The sequence below is a fragment of the Spinacia oleracea genome, chromosome 1 (genome assembly GCF_020520425.1).
Source record: "Spinacia oleracea cultivar Varoflay chromosome 1, BTI_SOV_V1, whole genome shotgun sequence".
Lineage (NCBI taxonomy): Eukaryota > Viridiplantae > Streptophyta > Magnoliopsida > Caryophyllales > Amaranthaceae > Spinacia > Spinacia oleracea.
In genome coordinates this window covers 106,419,258-106,442,498 of record NC_079487.1, presented here as the reverse complement: position 1 = coordinate 106,442,498, position 23,241 = coordinate 106,419,258, and the positions used below count along the sequence as shown (strand labels likewise).

Genomic DNA, 23,241 nt, shown 5'->3' with positions numbered 1-23,241 from the left:
GTCCCCTCCACATACCACCAGCTGATGATATACGTCTCGGATGCAGGATTCGCCGAACGAATCAGAGGTGATCAAGAAGTGGCGAGAAGAACCTGCCACACTGCTGTCCGAAAGCCCAAACTAGAGGACGGCCCCGAGGAAGAAAAAGGAGCTAAGGGAGAGGAAAGCGAGGCAAAAAGGAGAAGAGCAAGCACGAGCAGCTTGTCTCCCGCAGAAGTTGATGCCCGCCCCGAAACCCTATCTCCTGAACCAAATCAAGAAATGGAGGATATCTTCCTCGAAGATAATTCAGACAGGAGCGTCCGAATAGGCAAGGGCCTAAGCTCGGGGCTCCGAATCGATTTGATCCGACTACTCAGGGATCACAAAGACATCTTTGCATGGTCAGCAGCAGATATGCCAGGGATAAATCCGAAGCTGATTTGTCACAAGCTGGACGTCAACGCTGAAGCTCGGCCAATCAAGCAAAAAAAGAGAAATTACTCCTCGGAGAAAAACAAAGCCATCGCCGAGGAGGTTAAAAAGTTGCAAGAGGCCGGATTCATCGAACCATGCATGTATCCGAAGTGGCTGGCCAACGTGGTGATGGTCAAGAAAGCGAACGGCTCATGGCGAATGTGCGTAGATTTCACAGATCTGAACCGAGCCTGCCCCAAAGACTGCTATCCCCTGCCAAGGATAGATCAACTGGTTGACTCCACCAGCGGCCATGCACTGCTCAGCTTCATGGATGCCTTTTCAGGCTACCACCAAGTATTCATGCACCCCGATGACAGGGCAAAGACAGCGTTCATCACAAGCGCAGGAGTGTTCAACTACAAAATGATGCCTTTCGGCTTGAAAAATGCCGGAGCCACCTACCAGAGGTTAGTTGACCACGTCTTCGCCGACCAGAAAGGGAGGAATGTGGAGGTCTACGTGGATGACTCCATCGTAAAAAGCATCAAGGAGGAAGACCATGTCAAAGACTTGGCAGAGACCTTCGGAAATCTGAGGAAATACAGCATGAAGCTGAACCCAAAAAAATGCGTCTTCGGGGTGAAGTCAGGGAAGTTCCTCGGATTCATGGTGAGCGAAAGAGGAATTGATGCGAACCCAGACAAAGTCCAAGCGGCATTGGATTTACCCGAGCCGAAGACCAAGAGAGATGTGCAGAGGCTAACCGGCAGGTTAGCCGCACTAACAAGGTTCATATCAAAAGCCTCGGACAAGGGAGCCCCCTTCTTCAAGGCACTGAAACCAAAGAACCTCCCCGGAGGAGAAGCAGAACCAGTCAAGAAAAAGGGGGTCCCGAGGAAAGTGGATCCCGAACTGATATGGGAACAGGAGCAAAAAGAAGCTTTTCAGCAACTCAGAGCCCACCTAGCTCAACTGCCGACACTGGCCAGACCAAAGGAGGGGGAAACCCTGTACCTATATGTCGCAGTTAGCCCTGGAACCGTCAGCGCAGTGCTTCTTCGGGAAGAAGAAAAGAAGCAACAGCCAATCTACTTCACCAGCCGAACACTCACAGGGGCCGAAACCCGGTACCCACTCATCGAGAAAGTCGCATATGCAGTAGTGGTAGCTGCACGAAAACTGAGGCCATACTTCGACTCCCACCAGATCACAGTGCTAACTGACCAACCGCTCGAAAAAGTACTCGACAAAATAGAGAGGTCAGGAAGATTGGCTGTCTGGGCCTTCGAACTATCAGAGTTCGGCATCAAATATCAGCCGAGGACAGCAATCAAAGCACAAGCATTGGCAGACTTCTTGGCCGAGTGCTCATACCAGGAAATGTTGGATGATACGAAAAGCACTTGGGAGGTCTTCACTGACGGATCTTCCACAATAAACGGCTCAGGGGCAGGAGTTGTACTAATCCCCCCGACGGGGAAAAGCATAGAGTATGCATTGAAGTTCGGCTTCAAAGCAACCAACAACGAGGCCGAATACGAGGCCGCAATCGCAGGGATAGAACTTTGTCTATCCCTGGAGGCCGAACATGTTCGCCTCAAAACTGATTCCCAGCTTGTAGCCAACCAGATCCGAGGGGAGTATGAGGCCAAATGGCCCAGCATGACAGCCTATTTAGCAAAAATTAAATCCTTAACATCAAAGTTAAGATCCTTTGAAGTCATCCTCATTCCCCGAGGACAGAACACGCAAGCAGACGCACTGTCAAAACTCGCAAGCTCAACACTCATCGACCTAAACAGGTCGGTCCACGTGGAAGTTCACCAAGAGAGAAGCATCGACTTGCTACCCACCACAGTATGCAGCTTACGTTCCGAACCTAGCTGGATGGACGCAGTAGTTGCATACAAAGAAAGGGGAGAACTTCCCGAAGATAAGCTGCAAGCGAGAAAACTGAAAAGATTCAACAGATGGTTCATCATCAGCGCCGAAGGAGAGCTCATGAGGAAATCATTCTCTGCTCCGCTGCTAAAATGCGTGGGTCCAACAGACGCCGACTACATCCTAAGGGAAATCCACCTCGGGATATGCGGAAACCACATTGGAGGTAGGACATTAGCACATAAAGCCCTTCGGGCTGGGTACTGGTGGCCCACTATGGTTTCCGAGGCAAAGCAGATGGCAAGGAAATGCGAGAAATGCCAAAAGTTCGCACCAGCCATCCATCAACCAGCTCAAACCCTACAATCAACACTGTATCCCTTACCATTCGCACAGTGGGGGTTAGACATCATTGGTCCCTTCCCCTCAGCGACGAACCAGAAGAAGTGGTTGATTGTAGGAGTCGACTATTTTAGCAAATGGATCGAAGCCGAAGCTGTCTCCTCCATCACCGAACCTCAGGTCCGCAAGTTCATATGGCAGAACATCATCACAAGGTTCGGCATACCAAGACTGATGGTCTTCGACCACGGGAAACAGTTCGACAACACCCCGTTGCAAAAGTGGTGCAAACAGTTCGGCATACACCTAGCGTACTCGGCAGTCTGTCACCCACAAAGCAACGGGCAAGCCGAAGCTGCTAACAAACTCATCCTCAACGCACTCAAGAAAAGAGTCGAGGATGACAAAAACAAATGGTTAGAAGAGCTACCCGGAACGCTATGGTCCCTTCGGACCACTGAAAAAGAAGCTACCGGACAAACACCGTTCCACCTTGTATACGGATCCGAAGCTGTAATTCCTGTGGAAATCGGAACAGAAAGCCTGAGGATCCAGGCATACAACCGGTATGATGGGCTCCAAGGAGAAAGCAACAATCAACTTCTATCCGAAGCTCTCGATCTACTGGACGAGGCTCGGAACGATGCAAGGACACTCAACGCAGCCTATTTGCAGAGGGTCAACAAGCATTACAACCGAAGAGTCAACGCCAGACCCCTAAAAGTCGGTGATCTAGTACTCAGAAACGCCGCCTCGGTTCAGAAAGGACGGATCCATGGCAAACTCTCAGCCACTTGGGAAGGACCATACATCATCCATTCCGAAAAAAGGCCAGGCACGTATATGCTGAAACAGTTAGATGGAACAATTCTGAAGAACCATTGGAATACCGATGTTCTCAAGAAATATTTTGTATGATCTCTGTCTGTAAACCAAGTAAGTTGTTTAATGAGAAGAGGAAAGCCATTGGCACCATGTGTTTCATTAAACTTATCTCTATAATTGTTGTCCCTTTATATATATATGCAGCCTCGGATCTGATCAATCCGAGACTAAAAACAGGCTGACTTTGCCCATTCCTTGATAAAATGCAAGAAATGACCAAATCATACACTTCAGGGAATCGTCCAGAATCCTCGGATTCGCGGTACCCTAATAAAATTTGTTCGCAACAAACAGTCGCTCGAATCAAGTTATAAAACTCCGGCTCAGATCCACGGATCGCCGAAGGCATAACTAAAGAGGCAGACTAGCGATCTCTTGCCCAGGTTTCCGAACCACAAGAGATCGGAAGAACAATCCAAACCTCTGAGCAGATCGACGGATTTGAAGAGTCTGGAAACTAAAGAGTCTCTTAGCAGATCTACGGATTTGAAGAACTCGCAAAACTAAAGAGTCTCTTAGCAGATCTACGGATTTGAAGAACTCGCAAAACTAAAGAGTCTCTTAGCAGATCTACGGATTTGAAGAACTCGCAAAATTAAAGAGTCTCTTAGCAGATCTACGGATTTGAAGAACTCACAAAGTCAAAGAGTCTCTTAGCAGATCTACGGATTTGAAGAACTCGCAAAAGTTAAAAAGTCTCTTAACCGATCTACGGATTTAAAGAGCTCGCAAGATCAAAAGGTTTTCAGCAAGTCTACAGAAAGAGGAGCTCGAGAAATCTACGGATTTAAAGACCTAAAATTGCGAAAGAACAAGTTGAAAAGAAGCAGCCAAGTAACAAACATTCATTTTTTATTCAATATTTGGGGGAAGTACAAATACATTGAAAAACCTCAAAAATTGAAAACAAAATGAAACAGTTAAAATCGGCAGCCATCAACAGACAATACCGGCCTACCGAAGTACTAAGAAAGCAAAAAGAAATGAGTACAACGCAGCGCCGAGGCAAAAGGGGGAAAGGCAAGCACATGTTCGGAAGTCCTCAACTGGAACCGACCGACTCTGAAGAAGACGACTGCCCGAATCCCTAACTCTTGGGAGTCTCAGGAGCATCCCCCAGGGGAGCATCCTTCGAAGAACCCCCAGCAGTAGTATCACCTTCGGAAGTCGCCTTCTGGGCCCGAGCCTCTGCAAGAGCAGCTTGGCGTTCAGCTTCAGCTTCGTCCCGATCGGCCTGGCACTCCACCAAGTGATCCTGGGCCCTCATCCAGAGCGGAACCTTCTCATTCCAAGGGAAATGAGGCATATGCTTCGCGAACATCCGCCGAGCGCCCAGGATGCCATTCCAGTATTGCTCCCTACACTGATCAGCAGTGTAGAGGTCAACTCTCTCTTGCTCCAGTTTCCGAATGGCAGCATCCTTCTCTCGGATCTTCAGCTGGAGAACGGGGACCTTGTCAGCTTGGTTCTGAACAATCTCCCGATTCTTAACAAACTGAACAAGCCTCGCCTCCGCTTCCTGGCTCTGCTTAATGGCCGCCTCAAATTTAGACGTCATCTCCTTGAGAAGACTGTCTTTTTCTTCAAGTTCGCTCGCAAACTTGGCAGCCATTTCTTTCCTCTCCTTGTCGAAGGAGGCTATCTTTTCAGCATCCTCCTCGACTCGGAAAGTAAGCTTCCCAACTTCGGCCCCGATCTGCTCAGCCGATTCCCTAGCCTCACGACTGTACTGAAGGTACAGTAGCTTGAGGTCCACCATCTCGGCCATGAGCTGCCCAGCCTTCTGGTCCAAGACAGGGATATCACGAGCATAAGCCTCCTGATACCTCCTCAACTGCCTCTCCTCAACCGAGCTACACTCGGAAGCGAACGAGGACCAGAAAACAGCCTGGGAAAGAAGAAAAGACAAGAAAAGATGAGGAAAGAAGAAAACAACAAACCAAAAACGGAACTCAAAACAAAATTTCCAACACTTACCTCATTCAGATAATACTGAGCCATCATAGCTGGGTTCCTCTCCTCAGCTCCAGGGACCCTCCACTGCGGGTTGGCCCGAAGAAGATTCTCCCGTGCAGCTTCGGGACCCACCAAAGATCCCACGTGAGCCATGGGGTTCTCCCCCAAAACCGGAGCCCTAGCATAGCGAGTCATCGCCTCCCTTACCTCCTCGGGGATCCGTTTCAGCGGAACATCCGAGCAAGGGTCAGCGTGGATCAGTCTATCCAGGGCCGAGGTCGAAGTAGAGCCCAAGGTCGAGTGGCGCCTCTTCCTCGTCAGACCCTGCTCGGGTTGCTCCTTCTCAGCAGAAGGGACCTCCTTCTCAGCTTCGGGAACCTCCATGTGAGCCTCGGTGAGATCCACCATCTCCTTATCTGGACTTCTCTCCCTTGCGAGAGAAACGTCAGCAGATTCTTCCTTCCGCTCGGCCACAGTAGGGACATCCGAGCCAGGAACAAGGTCGGCTTCAATTGCCTCCATCACCTTGGTTATATCCTGGATCTCGATCCCCAAAGCAGCAGACGGCTTCAGCGGAGAGGGGATGGTATCTTCCTCGGCCAACGGTTGGTCCACGGGCGGCGGTTCCGCAACCACCACACTCTTCAACTTCTGCCCTGGCAAGGGCATGAAGTGAAGGAGATTTTTTGGAGGAGGCATGACTTCCGAAACTTCTTCCTACAGGGCAAACGCTCAAAGGTCAGTTTCAGAAAAAGAGAGAACGGATCACAAAGGCTCCAAGTCAGAACAAATACCTTCTCCGAAGACTGAGAAGCTTTCGCTTTCTTCGGATGCGCAGAAGGCCTCAAAAGAGTGCTGCCCTTCCTTTTGCGCTGATCCTAAACAGAGGAGACCAAGGGTCAATAAATGTAAAAGAAGACAAAGGAAGGAATAAAGAAAAAACGCGAAGTACCCGGTTCCTAGATAAAGAGATATCTATCCGAGCCGGAGATGAAACCGAAGGAACGGCACGCGGCACAGCGTCAGTCCCAGGACCCTAAAAAGATGGTCCAGGACCAAGACGTTAGCCGACGGCCAACCAGAAAGAAAGACAAACAAAAGACTTCGAGATATAGAAACACTCACCGGATCCGAGGTTGTCCTCAAATCAGGGAGCACGACTTTCACCGGAACAACTTCGGGAGAAGAGGCAGAATCCCACGGATCAGCTCGAACTTCAGATATCCGAGCGACACCCGACGGAGACAGCACGTAATCCTTCAAGCGAGGATTACGAGGATTTTCCTTCCCGAACTTGTAATCAGGGGCCGAGTCGTGAATGGTCTTCAGATCCAAAGAAATGCCCAAGACCACAGGATCAACGCAGCTAAAGCCGTACTCTGCAGAAACGAAGCACAAAGCAAAGTCAATAAAACGAAACAAAAAGGAGGAGGACAAACTTACTAAAGCACGGTCCCAGCCGAAAGACACCTACCCCTGTCAAAAATCCTACTGAGACCGGCAACAGCAAGAATGTCCTCCCGCAAGATATAGTTGAGGTTCGGGAGCCAGTTGGACGGCAGTTTGTAGTTGTCCTCCCGAGCCAAAAACCACTGGAGGAGATCCACGTAGTGGTGATGGTTCCGATCCGGAGCAGCCACGCTTCGCATATCAGGATCAGGAGTCACAAACCACTTCGGAGGGCGGTAAAAATGTGGATGCTTCGGATCTGTCGGCACACGAACAAACAACCACTCCGTCTTCCAATTATGATCAGAGCTGAGGTAAGGGTAGGCCGTAATGTAGTTCGGCTCCCCCTTCCTTCGGGATCTTTTGTTGATGATGGTCCACCAACCATACCCATCTCCCTTGGAGGCATGGTTGAAAGACAGATCGTGCAGATCCCGAAACACGGCAACAGAGCATGGAAAGTTAATAAAATCGCACACCCATCTAAATCCGATGATGTGCCTCATAGATTTGGGGGTAAGCTGGGCCAAACTGATGTTGTACGACACCAGGAGCTCGGAAACGAAGGGATCCAAAGGAAAGCGGAGACCGTTCTCCAAATGATGAGTATACACAGAGATGAACCCCCTCGGCGGATGAGTCACCCGAGGACGCTCCTGGTCGGGAAGCTCGCACCAGTACCCCAAGGCGTGCTGGATTCCGTATAACTCTTCGGCTCTCCGATGGTAGTTCCCCAGCTTCGCCTCCACCAACCAGTCACCACTGACCGATTTTTCCAAGGGACCATCGATCTTAGTGGTCTCATGCAGAATCGGGGCATACTTGCCCTGCGGATCAGCTTCAGTCCAATGAACTGGAAACTCAGGGTAAGAGCGGCGCACACCCGAAGAGCCAGCTTTCCTACCAGAAGTTGCGCGTTCAGACACGCTAGACCCGCCAACAACGTCATCTTTTGAAGCATCCCAACCAGTCGAACGCCTCTCCACCGGCCTCTCCGAAGGCCGACCCCTCGAAGTTTTCGGTAACCTTCCCGAAGGCACGTTCTCCCTCTCACTAGAGGAATCAACGACGAACTTGCTCTTGCCCCTATTCTTTGCCATGGCCGCGAATTCTCGGTCTAGGGTTGAGATTGAGGGGTAGAAGGAAAAACGAAGAGAAAAAGGAGAATTCAGAAACAAATTACCTTTTTCCGAAGCGGAATTCGCCGATAAAACGAACAACACAAGTTCCCGAAGTCTAAAGTTGGCCGAATTTCGTAGATCTGAAGAAGCAAATTGCACTGCGATCGCCGGAATTTAGAGAGAGAATGGGTTTGAAAGAAGGAATAAAAAGTTCAAAGAGAGCAAAGCACCCAGTATTTATAGAAAAGAAAAGGGGCGCATCAACTTCCTCAACCCACGATCTCCACGACACGATACAACTCCCAACACTTGTCATCAATGCAAATCATCTCTTTTCAAAAAAGAGAGGGAACTTTCGGACTTCTGACAGCTGGAAACCCACCCATTTAATTCTAAATGGACCGGGTCTGGGGGGCATGTTGTTTGGGCTCCCAATTGATTCTCACTTGGGCCACTAAGTCCAAAGCCCAATGGCTCTAAACAACAACATCAAACCTACCAATGGCTATTCAGCCATCCATTAAGGCCCAAGGCCCAATAACAATAAGTGACCTATGGGCATTTATTATGCAAACACTATAAATAGGCCGCCAAGGCTCACACCTCAAGGTACGTCCAATTTACCGCCTTAAGACTACTCTTCTAGAGAACTTCTCTCTAGAATCCGAGCATCATTCTTACTTAGGCATCGGAGGGGCTTTCCTCGGAAACACCCCCGAGGCTAGTGACTTTGCTCTTGTGCAGGTGAATTCGGACTCCACTCATTCAAACAAGCAAGATCTTCAACACATACAAAAGGGCCTTCATTCGAAGCCCATTGTTTCCATCTTTACAACACCGGAACAGTTATATTGTCATTTTTCTTATGAAATATTAGAATTCAAGCTTAATGATCCAGGATCGAAAGTGTTCAAGCCTTCAGATCTTGTCAATTGGGTTAAATTTCTTTGCTAAGCTAGTGTAATTAGATATGGAGTAGTATTAGGAAGTGAAAACCCAATGATTTATTATATAATAAAAATATACATATACGATCAAATTATTTTTTTACTACATAATTTTAGAGTTTAGATATATACTATATCCTATACGGCTCCAATTGATTGTTCCGCCCATGGGCCACCAAAAAGTTTAAGACGGCCCTACAATCTATTGAGTAATTTTGTTGGGCTATTCCACTACGTGTTATGATGTAAATTATACGTAGTAGTGTATAATGAAGTAGCATACAAAAACTTAATAGGCCCGTTTAGTATTATGATCTTTTACATAGAAAATAGCCAAATTTTCAAACTTTTTTGTGGGATTTATTGATAAAACTAAAAGCAAGACCGTGTGAATTAGGAAGAACAACAAAAATCAAAATATTGAAAAAGACAACGATTCTAAACGGGCCTTTGTTACGGAGTATTCCTTAAAAGAGTAGCTGTTTAGCTAATAAGTTAGATAGATATGTTCCATACTATGGTAATATATCTTAGACAATGTATTAGCTAATCAAGTTCTTTATTTCCCCATATCATAGATTGCATTGTTTGGAGTTTCTATGCTATTTATATGCTACCTTTAACCATTAATATGAAATATCTTTAATAAAAATTAGATATTTTTAAAGTATGTATTGAGATTAACGTAAAATAACAATTTAAAATACAAATTTTATCTAGGTAGTAATTAAATAGTGTGAAAAGTAGATATGATGCATATGTTAAGAAACAAATCGAAGAAGTATTAGGAAAGTAGTTTACTTATGTCAACTTATACACCAATTCTAGTCTAATTTTAATTTTAATTCTAATCCTAATCAGATTTGGTTTTTTTTTTGGCAATCTAATCAGATTTGGTTATTATGTGATGTGTATGTATATATATATAATATTATGTTGATTAATACTCCGTGAGAAAGGTATTAATTAGAGAACAATTTAAGAAATTGGCAAAATATAGGTAGGTTTTGATAACAGTACGTTTGGGTCGGTTTCTATAGACGCGGAGGCTTAAGTACGTTTGGTTAAAGGAAAGATGATGCACTTAATGTGGCGTATCCAAGAGTTTGTTGGGGAAGAAGTAGAACTCATCCAACTTTTGGTCCTTATTTTTGAGGTGATTTTTATTATGTGTAAGTATGGCCCGTTTTCCTGAGAAGCTTATATCTTGTACGGAGTATTAAACAACGGTCACACGTAGTTTTTCTGCCGGAGGGTAAAGATAGTTCGTTTTCAGTTATTTTACTAGCTTATTTCAAAATCTTCTTAATCCTAAAATATCGACTCATGGGTTGTATCAGTATGAATGTATGATCATTTACTACTTAATTTTTATATGATTATGTTTTGGCGTTTTGCATAGAAATACGATGCGAAAAACTCTTTAACAATAAAATAACCATCATCATGCAAAAAAATATCAGGAACGAGAAGATGGCACAAAGTCAGTTGATTTAACGGATTAATAATGTTGATTAATGACCATCTTAAACAATTTTACGATGGGACCATTAGAAAAATTAAGAAACATAGTAGATAATTTATATAATTATATTAAAATTTTAGGAGGAGCATAACTAAAAATTACACTATTAAAATTTTCGCAGGGGGCCAAAGACATATTGATGATCCGTCATTGATTAACGAGGCAATCTGCAATCCGATTAGCTTCACTAATATAGATATCAATGCTCAATGACCGCACCACCTACCAGTACCACTCGTTATTCTCAATCATATTTTTGCAATCACTAATGACATCTGTAAATATATTATACCAAGTATTAAGTATATACAATGATCGATAAAAATTCACCTCGCTCAATTTCCTTTCTCACGGGCGTCACAGCCTAACAATTAAATTAGTCTGTCGCCAAATCCCCCTCACCGCAACGCAATTTCCTCGATCATCTGCAATCTGCATCACTGCATGTGATAGTAGTAGTTCGGACTTCGGAGACTTGTAGTTGAAAATATAAACTTTAATTACAAGTTATGCTTTCAAGACATAGCAATTACTGGGTTTTGCTACAACTTCATAGTTCATACTACTACAATACCAAGTATATCTTATCAAGATTAAAACGTTTTGGTAATTGCACTACTATAAGTGAAAACGAAAACAAACTGCTTAATCTGTACATCCACACCTTCATAAGTGTTTTAATTCAAATGACTATATATATAAAGGTTACAAAAATATAGAAGTCACCATAATATGGTGACTCTTACTGCATTTCACTGAGATATACATATTCCTGTCATTCTGCAGATCTTCCTACTGATACGGGTATTACCCATGTCGGTATATAGGGCCATTCATCCTCTACCCATCCATATGCACCTTCAAGCGGCATCTATGGATTCCTTTGCCACTTTCATTAGCAGTGTTTCTCCCACTCCTTCAAATCACAAAAAGTTGTCCCATGATCCAATGCCACAGTACCATAGAATTATGTTAAAAACGGCACAAAAGATATCAGAAGCTTTTCCAGCGGTGTTCTTCATCTACATGAAACAATTGCCACGGTTTTACCTGTTGAAATTATGTATTTCCGGTTACACTCCAACTGAAAGTCGAGAACAAGGCTAATTAAAGAAGAGGGATTAGAAATAAATCAAATTTACCTTTTGCGCTTACTCTTTAATGCAGTAGAACTTGAAGGATTACTATGCCAGTTCCTCTTCCTTTGATTGATGAACCAATTGTTGATCTGCTTTAGCTGCAGGCCTGTCTCCTGTACCAACCTCGCCTTGTCTTCCTCCTGCGAATATTATTAAGATGAGTACTTTTGTTCCCTACATTGCAGAAATTGAGTGGATAGAGGTCCAACAAAAACATGGGCCACCTACTAAACCCAACATATCATGCACACTACAGTAATGCATTATTTTTTCTGTATGCACATATAGACATATATGTCTATTTACGTCAAAGTATATAAAAGCAACATATATTAGTAGAATTTCTCTACTCAGAAATCACAATGAATCTGCTCAATGGACAAACTGGCCAGAATAGGGGTTCCCCGTTCAATACCGAGATTTTTTGCATTAAAGATAGACTTATGTAAAGGTAACGACAAAATATGATTCTACAAGTCCTCAAGTAGCAATACATCTTAATCAAATCCAAATTCCTAGTAACTGCTAGCATACATGAAACTACAGATCATAAATAATGTTATCATAAAATATAGGAGTACAAACTTTTTAGGTCCCAGATAACTTACTGTTGGATATGGCCACTTAGAATGTGATTGCCACCAAGCCTTTAAGACAGAGGTGGTGTCACCAGGTAGCTTCCCGGCTCTTCTTTTACGCAAGATTTCTTCTCTTATATCCACAATTTTGTCCTTGTAGCCCTTTTAAGGAAACAAAGGCAAAGATATCAGTGACTTGAACTTGAAATTGCTTAATTCTTACCCCGGAAAATATGTGCAACAATGTGGCTTACCTGTTTAAGCTCGTGCTTTAGCTCTTGCCTCACACGCTCCATCAGTGACCGCTCACTCTCAGTTGGGATGAGAGGTCCAAATCCCATGGTGTCTCCACCATCCAAACCTCCATCGAACAAGTTACTTTCACTGTCTATTGGATCATCTTCGTCATCAGACATAGTTGCCCCTGTGCCTTCACCTGGAGAGACTCCTGCACTCAGAACAGCAAAGTGCCAACATCAGTATGCCATCAACAAATTGAACAACTACCTATTCCTCCTCTCATTTGTATAGAAAGTTGTACAGATTTCATAGCCCAAAAGAATGACAAAAAGAAAATTCAAACAAATTGCTGTATATACGAGACAACTAAAAATGGTTAATTTTAACAGAGGCAATAAGTTCACCCTTAAATGCCTTAAAAAGACAAGGGTAACATCATTTGGAATGTCGATATAAAACAATTTTCAATTCCACTTGGTTACTCCCAAAATTCACCGGTTGCAGGAATTGACAAACCAGAGGTCCAAACCAGACTAACACAAACATGAAACTCAAGTTGATTCAACTGCTTGATCACAGTTACACATAGGTTTTAAGATGAATTGGACAGCTATATGCACCTGTCAAGCTTTGTAGAGACTGTTCAATTTCCCAGCATGCCATCACAGCTTCCATTGCATGTACTCGAACATGTTGTTGTAGTTGTTCTTTAAAGGAACACAGCAACAGAACGTAATGTGTCTACATTGTCAAGCAAGAAAAAAACAAGTAAGATATCGGCTATCAGAAAACATCCTCTAATACAGTAGTATTAACTGCTATGCCAGTTCAACCACCAAAGCAATCCAAGGTTGTGTTTCCACTTTCCATAGAGAAGGATAAGGTGGTTGCAAAACTGGTAAAAATAGCCAGAAAGATCACAAGGACAAATCTTTGAATATGAATCAAGAAGATACTAGAAAGCACATAAATTTAAGATAGTATTTAAGATTTTGGAATTGGCAAGATAATATTCTGGGGTACGAAAACACAGCTTCTAACTCGGTAAAGTGACTGAAATTTAATCTGTCGAGATTGATTTGAGAGGAACAAAATGACATGAAGTATGAAACAGTTTCTTCTATACATGGTGTAGAGCTTACTGATGTACTCTGTCAGCATAATTAGTTCTGTAGTATGCATTTTTTTCCCTTTCCCAATTGTGAGTAAAACAAACCCAAGCATAAACGTTAATACATCTAGCGATTGATTGGAATTTGACAACCTTTTACACACGACGAACATCAATTTGCAAAGTTGTGTACTTGGTAGATTAACCAAATAAGGCTGGCATGAAAAAAAGTTCCATGCCACCATGACATGTTTCCCACCCAAATAGAAAGTATATGCCACTTTCAAATTTTTCCTCAGCGTCATCATGATCAAAGCTCATTCCCAAAACAGTCAAGTGAAATTTGTGTCCATGTTTCTAGTAGTAGCATTGCATCCATCCTTATTAATTCCACTCAAACTCTCCCTAAGCATAATAAATAAGGTTTGAAGATTTATAAACCACACCCCACAAAATGTCATATCATGAACTAGATAAAATGGCTATACTAATCACAGTACTCAGTACTCACGCCCACTTCACTTTGCCGTAACATTTTCCAAGTGTTGTAAACAAGAACAATGATCATTGACATCGAGATTTGGCAAATCATGAACTCAACTGGTAGTATACACTAGAGCATTATTATTAGGAATTATATCTCATCCTATTGGTTGGCATTCTTGGAAATACTCGGCTTAATATTCCATGAGAGGCAATGTTCTTTACACCAGAAGATATACTTTCTCCAACTCAAAAAAAACAAGTAAAATTTCACACCTAACCAAAAAAGATGCCACTAAATCTTTTGTCAAGGGTTCTGGAAAAGAAGAAACATTAATATCATTTTTATGGTGATTAGACATAGAATTAGAAGTTTTCGATTAGAGACATACAAAAAAAAACTTGAAGATTGTGGTACAATTAGAAATTAGAATAATGCAAAACCAGCATACAACTGTACAAGTTTGAGGAATACATGCAAATTTAGGACACTTAAACAAAAAAGAAGAAAACCAATTTGCTTATTCTTCCCATAGAAAGTTGACATTGGAAGAATCTTTGTATCTATCTTCCTTCCAAAAGGCTGAAATTACAGAACTCCCATTGGGAAGAGGTAAAAAACAAATGCAAAGCGCTAAGCTAAAATTGCTAAATGCCAAAAAGCAACCCACCTTCTTCTCTCCTAATATTGAATTCAATAAAATCCCAAACTCCTAAAACCCTTTTTTGAAATAATTTAAGCTTTGTTTCAATTCAATCAACATGCCACCCCCCAACCAAATTATAAAAATATCTACAATGACAACAAATGTCGTAGGCGTATTAGGTCTCAAGTTCATATCCTCACTCCTATATTACTCGTACAAACGTTAAACACGTCTTTGCGTCTTCCATGGACCCAGACAAAAATCATACTGTACCAAGTATCCAACAAAATCCGTCACCTCTCTTCATTACGGAGGTCCAGATGTCCGCAATCTTATCCCACGCAATCAACTAACACCACCAGAAAAACACATTTAAAACCTTAATTTTCAAAAAAAAAAAAAATCAAATAACTAGTGGCTTTTCCTCAAGAATCTCAAAATTAACCATCAAGTCAATCATGACCCCATTTAAAATCCTGTACTTCTTTAATCAACAAAAAAAAAAAAAAAAACCTAACAATTAAACCAAACACCATTCTTATCAAATTAGATTATAAATTTTGAAAAGATCATCATCTAATCTCACACTCTTCAACCTAACCCAAAAATAATTCAATTAAATCACAATTAACCAAAAATTAAGGGAAAATAAGAATAATATACCATGAATTGGTCCAACTCCTTATCATCACCAACCAAATTGTGACCATTCCCAAGCGCAGAATACTTAGCCACGACGTTTTGCGACTGAGCAAGCTGTGCGTCAATCCTCGGCAACTGGTCCACCGGAGTTGCGATCCTCAAACACGCTACATGCGCCGACAACAGCTGCTCGTAAAGCGGATGCCCTAATACCTCCGCCTTAAACTTCGCATTCTGCCAATTCACCTGCTGTTGCTGCTGTTGTTGTTGTTCTCCCCCTCTATCTCCTCCACCGCTGTTTCCTCCGCTACCGGAGACTTCACCGTCTCCGATCTCTGGCTTCCCGGCCTCCTCATTGTGAGTCAACTCGCCAGGTTGTGACGGAATTGCCGACATCGCTCCCGAGTCGTCTACCGAGTGGATTTTAAAGAAGTTACTCCCTCCTTCGCCGGCACCGGCGGATGAGCCGAGGATAGCGGAGGTTAGCCAGTTTGGCTGGTGGTGTTGGAGTTGTCTTTGATGGTGTTGGAGCTGTTGTTGGTGGTGGTTTGGTGAATGAGTTTGTTCTCCGGCGAATTGCGCTGCCATTTCCGCTTGTGAGAGGTGGTGGTTGTGATGGTACGCCATTTTTTTTGTTTCAAGAAATAAAAAAAAAGGAGGGAAAGATTAATATTTATAAGAGACGGTCCATGAATAAAAATAAATGTAATTGTATAATATATGGTGAAGAAGAAGAGAGTTTGTGAAAGAGGAGAGAGAAAAATGGTCGGGAAAATGGTGGGAGAGAAGAAAGATTGATTTTTTATTTATTTAGAGGGAAGATGATGATAATTTATTTATTTATATATTAAAGGAAGCCGCCGAAATTAAATTGGGAATTTTAATTTTCTTTCTTTTCTTTTGAATAGAGGGAGGGGGGGACCAATTAATTTGGAAAATACTGGGTCGTTGATTATTTATTTTGATCGGAAGGTAAGAAAAGAGACAACGTGGATAAATTGTCGTTTCCATGTCGATTTATTTATTTATTTATTTTATTTTATTTTATTTATAGCTACTGGGTTTTTATTGCACTACCAGTCTACCACTCTACGGTCTCTACCCAGTAGGACTGTACAAGTACTACTAGAGTAATAGTCTACTCTTACTAGGCTACTACCATTTTTATTGTGGGGACTATAACTATTGGCAAAAGATTATCTCAACTATTGTTCGTATGCGGTAAATAATTTATCATTCACACATACGGAGTAGGGTTGATGGTGAATTGAATAAATTACTCCATACTACGTATATATCAATGATTTGTGCAACTTTTTAAGGAAAAAACGAATCCAAAAAATACATTGCATCAATAAGAATAATATTGTGCTCGTACTTCGTACTCGGGAGTCCATAGAATACTTTGAAAAAGATTAATAGTGGAAAGTAATTAAGAATGCATTATGTGAACATTGAGATGGAGTCTGTTCTACGCCGGATAACTTCTTCCATTTGTTCTAATCCTAACACTTATAAAGCCTTGAACTTCTATTACTATTCACCCAATAGTGCACTTACTATTTTGCCCTCATTTTTTGCCTTAATATTTTTTTGTCTTATTCTTATCAATAGTGTTGTGACAATTATACTCTTGGTCATATTGCTACCATTTGTCTCCTTTTTTTCTATTTTGCCTTGTCTTCTTCCTTTTGCTGGCAACCCAACAACCCTTCCACCGAATTTCTCCCGTCACTCTATCTAACCTATCTTTCCTCCGCCCTCTCGTCTCTCATATCAATGTTGCTTGTGGAATGCTACAATATCAATGACACAAATATTGTAAACATATGTATGATTTCATATTATTAATTACATGCAAATCGAACTTTAGCATTGCGTTTTTAGCATTATATTTAATGTAAATTTGTAAATGTCAATATTTTACTTAATATTTCTGCAAATAAATTTATATACCTTGGGAGATCGTGCGCGCTATAGCACGGTCCAACAACTAATTACTTCTAAACAAGTGTAGTCGCTTTTAATAATAGATGATGATGACTATAACTTTTCAGTGATTATGACCTACAGAAGAACAATTTCTTAAATCATTGTTAAACTAACTCATATATTTACACACATGAATAATTCAAACTTTTAATTAATACCGTCTTATAGTACTCCGTATAAAGCTACAGTTAAACTTTATGATACATTAGTTATACTTTATTATTAGAAAGTTGTGATCTTATTGTCGATCAAATAATTACAATTTATTGTTAATAGTAATAGGTTTTCTACTAACAATTACCCCCTCCTTTTTTTTTCTTCCTGATTAGAATTTTTTATGAAGAACAAATAGAGAATGAGGGAGTATGATTTTATTGTTAATAGATATGGTCGATCTTACAAGTATCACAAGATTTTACACAAAAGTTACAACATCAATAACGTAAAAATTACATCGTTCGACTCAAAATAAGTTGTGTATTACTATAAAAAATACGAAAATGATAAAGGTCGCAACATGCGACTTTTAAGCCGTGTCACAATGATGACATAGGATGCTTATGTGTCATGATTTAAATTGATAATTAAAATATTTAACTTATATTATATATTATACATGTTATAAAAAAAGGTAGGAAAATCTTAATATTCTTATTTGTTTCCGTTTTCATATCGACTACCTTATTTACATATTTTCATAGTACAAATATTGCATTGGTAGTAAAAATATTATGATGACACGTAGCCTACGTGACGTCTATATGTACCAATTAAACTGTGACACGTAAGATTGCGACAACTAAGGGGTTGTTTGGTTGACAATTAAAAATGGGGTAGTGGGAATTCATGGGAATTTATAGATAGTGTAGTTGTTTGGTTGACATAAAAAAGTAAAAATGGAGGAAGTTGGAATTCATGGGAAGTTGGAATTCCTACAAAACATGGGAAGTTAATTACCTAGCTCCCCCTTGGTCAATCAAAATTCATGGGAATTATAAATTCCCATATTGTCAACCAAACAAATTAAGAAAATTCCCATGAATTTAACAAGGGAAATAATTTCCCTTGAATTACAACTTCCTATAGGAATTAAATTCCTATGTCAACCAAACGAGCCCTAAATGTTGTGCAACTTGCGACCTTTATCATTGTCCTAAAAAATAAACTAATATGCATACAGTAAGTATTTGGCCACCTTAGCAACATACACTAAGGTTGAGTACTCAACTTATTTAAATAAGTTTTAAGTCTAATAAATTATTAAATGCATTCACATAAGTTTCAATCACATCAATGACGTCCAATAAATTTCAATAAGGTCAAAATTATTACAATCAAGTCCAATCAGATTAATAAGTTGTGGAGTATATATCCGGTCTAATAAGTATCAATTGGATCATATAAGTTCATGTGTTATTAAAAGGGGAAGAGAATACACCCTAATTAATTTAACCTTCTTATCTCTTCTCTTTTTAGTACTCTGTTTTACTTTGCCTTCATAATATTTATACTACTATAATTCGTATACTTTTGCGACTGAATATACGCATTAAAATTGAGACTATTATCTTCCACTAAACTCCTAACAATCTTATCTGTTATGTGTGCCTCGAATCTTCCTTGAAGGATGTTAGGGTGTTATAGTGGAAGGTCTGACTTCAAATGGACATATCTCATGATCTACTCATTAGATTGAGTTGATTCAAGTTGGAGGTGAAAGCTTGGCTCAATATCTTTCCAACACCTAGTCATAAGCTCATTTTCGATGAGAAATGAGGGAGTTATGACTATTTTACGAGAAGTTGTCATGCAGCAGGGGAAGTTCGGCCGAACCTGCTGGAAGTTCGGCCGAACTCTTAGGTGGTTGACAACCCAACAAAGACGGGAACAACCGTCGCAAATATCTTTTATGACGGGTTAACGACGAGATTTTCCATTAACGACGCCCCCTTTTATGACGGGTTCGCGACAGGAAATCCCGTCGTGAATCAACGATTATTGGCCTTTAGCAACGGGATTTTCCGTCGTTAATGGTACAATTTCTTGTAGTGTAATTGATGTGGCCTAAAAGAATGTCACCTGACTGCACTATCAAAGCCCAGAAGAAAGAGCCCAAAAGCTTGCCCACGGGCATTTCTCAAACTTCACAGGGCCCAGGCCCAAGCAATTAAGAGGACCACATTGGCCCTAAACAAGCCTCCAAAACCAATGAAGGACACGTGTCCCAATCTTGCGTAAACACTCAATCATGCAGGATCAGTTCCCGAGAAACCCTAGCACTGTAAATAGTGCAGATCCCTAGGTAAAAGGGCATTCAATTCTTGCCGACCAACATAAAACTTATCTTTGCTCTGCCTTCTCTCTACAAATTACTTATCTCTCTAGCTTATACTTACTTAAGCATCGGAGGGAATATTCCTATGGGAATATTCTTGTTTTGCAGGTTGCCAGAAGTTCGTGCCAAGTCATACTTGATACCTCCGAGGAGCGCGTGCCACGTCAGCACCGTAAAAGATCCCACAAGATTTGGCGCCGTCTGTGGGGTGGTACAGTGTCATGGCCGAACTACACTCTGACAGAGAGCATGCTGGTGAAGAAGAGAGACGGCACATTGAAGAGACCAATCGAATTGCAAATGCAGGGAACACACCAGGAAGAACGCAAGCTGAGGTGGTGGTAGAAGAAGAACCAATAACCGAGGTGTCTCCGCCAGGCGGCCATCTAAGCCCTAGCGTCCGAGACGTCGTGTTGGATGAGAATCTAGATTTGGCAGTATCGGTGGGCTCCCTACGCGAGATTTTAACAGGATTCCAACAGCAAATGAATCAGACCTTTCGACAACAGATGAGCACTACACTGCAAGATGAAATTCGGAAAAACATGATGATCTACTGCGCTGAGAGGACGGCTCCGCAGAGGCCCCTCAGTCTAGGCGTCAACCGGATAAGCAGAATGCCGCTCAGGTCCAACGTCTGGAGAGCTGGAGAAGGTTCTCGTCCACAAACAAGCAGGGGAGTTAGCCCTGTGCCTGAGAACTCGGAAGATGGCCGTGACCCACCCACCTTCTTACCTCGAAGGGACCCGGTCATACGACCATCATCTAGGGGAAGTCCCCCAGCCATCTTGCGACCAGCTTCAAGGCGTCAAGAACACTATGAGGCTGAATCTGAACTATCAGACACCGGGTCCACCCCTGTGATGGAAGACCCGCCATTTTATCCCACTACACGTGGACCGACCCAGATGACGCCCCATAGGGTAAGCATGCGCCCCCACCTGCTATCAAACCGCCGTGAACCAACTTATCATATTCAGCAAGGACTCAACAACCTGACGTTAAGGCACATGAGTACCCCTTTCTCTGACGAGATCATGAACGCCCCGAAGGAACCCAAAGTAAAAACTCCTACCATTGAAGCTTATGACGGGACCACCGATCCCGACATGCATCTTGTTGCATACCGCCATCACATGTACGTTCAGGGAACCAATGAAGCCACTTGGTGCAAGTACTTCCCAGCCACGCTCAAGGGAGTAGCGTCTAAATGGTTTGAACGGCTGCCCCCAGGATCAATTGCCTCTTTTAGCGAATTACAGACTTTGTTCTCTACAAGGTTCATGGCACACAAGGAAGAAAGGAAAACTAGCATGCATCTAGGACGGATCCAGCAAGGGAAGGACGAGTCCCTAAGAAGCTACGTGAAGCGTTTCAATCTGGAGGCGGGACAGATCCCAGATTTGCCAGATGGTGTCTCTTTTGATAATTTTATCAGGGGATTGAAGAAGGGGTCCTTCAAGTTTGACCTAGTTAAGAAGAGTGTAAGGACTATGGCAGAGGTCTTAGACGAGGCTGAAGCATTTATCCATGCAACGGAAATATGCAGCGCGTCAAAGGAAGGGAGGATTGGAGAAACAACAGACTCCTCCGGGAAGAAGGATAAGGTGGACCGAAAACCTCCACGGGTAAATGGCACATGGGCTCTCTCAAAAGAGCACGATACCAACTTTCCTGGGCACAAGAAAGAACGACCGCAAGAACGGGAATATTTTGAGTACAACACAGACCTTCTCACCATACTAAAAGACGTGGGGGCAAGGTACGACCTTGATCGACCCTTCCCCATGAAGTCTCCTGCTGAGACTCGAGATCCCAAATTATATTGCCAGTTCCATGAAGATATAGGACATGAAACCAAGAATTGTAGAAGCTTGAAGAGGGCTTTAGATGGTCTAGCCTCCAAAGGACATCTCAAGAACTACTTACAGAAGAATGCTCATGGCTTTGGAAAAAACCAATACAAAAGGAACAAGTCCCCTGCCTCGCCAACTAAGGGACAACACAACGACGGAGGATTTGTAGCCGTCATATCTGGAGGACCAGCCGCTGGAGGACCTACCATGAGAGGACAGAAGGATTATGCTCGCCGCTTAGGACAAGTGTTGCTGTCAGCCAAAGCGCCCATGGATCCATTCCCAAAGATTGAAATATGTGAGTCAGACGGCGGACGGATAGCCACGCCGCACGATGATCCCCTTGTGGTTGAATTCAAGATAGCTAACATGAGAGTTAAACGCATACTAATAGACACGAGAAGCTCGTCAGACATAATGAGTCTAGAATGCCTCAATCGCCTAGCACACGATCCTAAAACCATCGAAAGAATTCACTATCCCATCATTGGTTTTGGAGGGAGTATCATTCATCCTGTTGGCGTCATCACTCTGCCAGTTCGAATTGGAGATAGGAAGAATGGGCGAAAAATGGAGGTGGACTTCTTCATTGTCAAAGACCTGACTGCATACAATGTCATCTTGGGACGACCCACCTTAAAACAGATCAAGGCTGTAGCCGTCACCCATCTGATGCTTCTGAAGTTCGTGTGGGATGATGGAGTTATAGGCACCATACATGGAGATCAACAACAGGGTAGGGATTGTTACTTGACGACCCTCAACCCGTCAGCATGGAAGCAAGATTCTGCTGAAGTCAGAGGAAAACGAAAGCATGAAGATGAACCCCAGGTCACCAAAGAAATTGGACCCGTCCAAATAGAAGCGGTCAAAATTGAAGAAAGTGGCTGAGAGTAGAACATCATTAGGGTAACCATTGTACTCAAAGCCTACAAAACGGCCTAGCTATTATACTCAGAGCCCACAAAACGGCCTGTAAATACTCGCCTAAGACGCGGTGAATGTAGCAAGCAATTTAGTAAATTAACACTTATCTGACGAATACAAGTCTCAGTTGAAAGAAACTCACCAGAAAACAATTCCTAAAGTGGCGTCCCTATCCGCTAAATAAACAATACCCAGTGCTAATAAACACGAGGGGTTTGGATGTACCCCGTGATAATAAACACGAAGGGTTTAGACATCCAGCATGACGCCTTTTCTTTGAAAAGCGCCCAAAAAATGAAAGACTCAAACAAGAGCAAAACAATCAGACCTAAGACCTCCTCCTTGGATGGCGTCTAAAAAGGCTAATCGTTTGACGGCCTGAGAAGTGGCCTAGATTAGAGCCTCAAATTAGGCTCGCAAAACATTCAGACATAAGACCTCCTCCTTGGATGGCGTCTAAATAGACTAATCGTTTGACGGCCTGAGAAGTGGCCTAGATTAACGCCTCAAATTAGGCTGATCACCTAAAACACTGAGGTTTCTGTCCAACAATTGGACCCAAAGAAAAATTCCTAAGAAATCAGTAACGAACTGATAGAATTAAAATACAGTGCACAACGGCACAAACTATTTATACATAGCGCCCAAAGCGCAAACAAACCAAATCAAATAAATGCCAGAAGGCACCAAAGTTATTACAAACGCCCACGGCGTCATCTAAATCAACTACAAGAAAATCTGCTCAGGGATGAGGGGAAATAGAACTCCCGTCCTGGACGTCTTGGC

General features: G+C 42.5%; 2 protein-coding genes across 2 annotated transcripts; both read right to left on the bottom strand.

Moving 5' to 3' along the window:
• Positions 1-4,230: 4,230 nt before the first annotated feature.
• On the bottom strand, positions 4,231-5,646 carry LOC130469385 (uncharacterized). The gene is made up of 2 exons (XM_056838650.1): positions 5,485-5,646; positions 4,231-5,395 (listed from the first exon to the last, which is right to left on the bottom strand). The coding sequence occupies exons 1-2, from the start codon at positions 5,614-5,616 to the stop codon at positions 4,595-4,597; spliced, it is 933 nt and encodes a 310-aa protein (XP_056694628.1). The 5' UTR covers positions 5,617-5,646; the 3' UTR covers positions 4,231-4,594.
• A 5,340-nt stretch (positions 5,647-10,986) lies between these two features.
• LOC110801189 (homeobox protein knotted-1-like 2) lies at positions 10,987-16,157 on the bottom strand. Its single transcript, XM_022006519.2, has 6 exons — positions 15,367-16,157; positions 13,083-13,203; positions 12,477-12,670; positions 12,253-12,384; positions 11,648-11,784; positions 10,987-11,555 (listed from the first exon to the last, which is right to left on the bottom strand). Exons 1-6 carry the CDS (start codon positions 15,970-15,972, stop codon positions 11,552-11,554), a joined length of 1,194 nt encoding a protein of 397 aa, XP_021862211.1. The 5' UTR covers positions 15,973-16,157; the 3' UTR covers positions 10,987-11,551.
• Between the last annotated feature and the right edge of the window lie 7,084 nt (positions 16,158-23,241).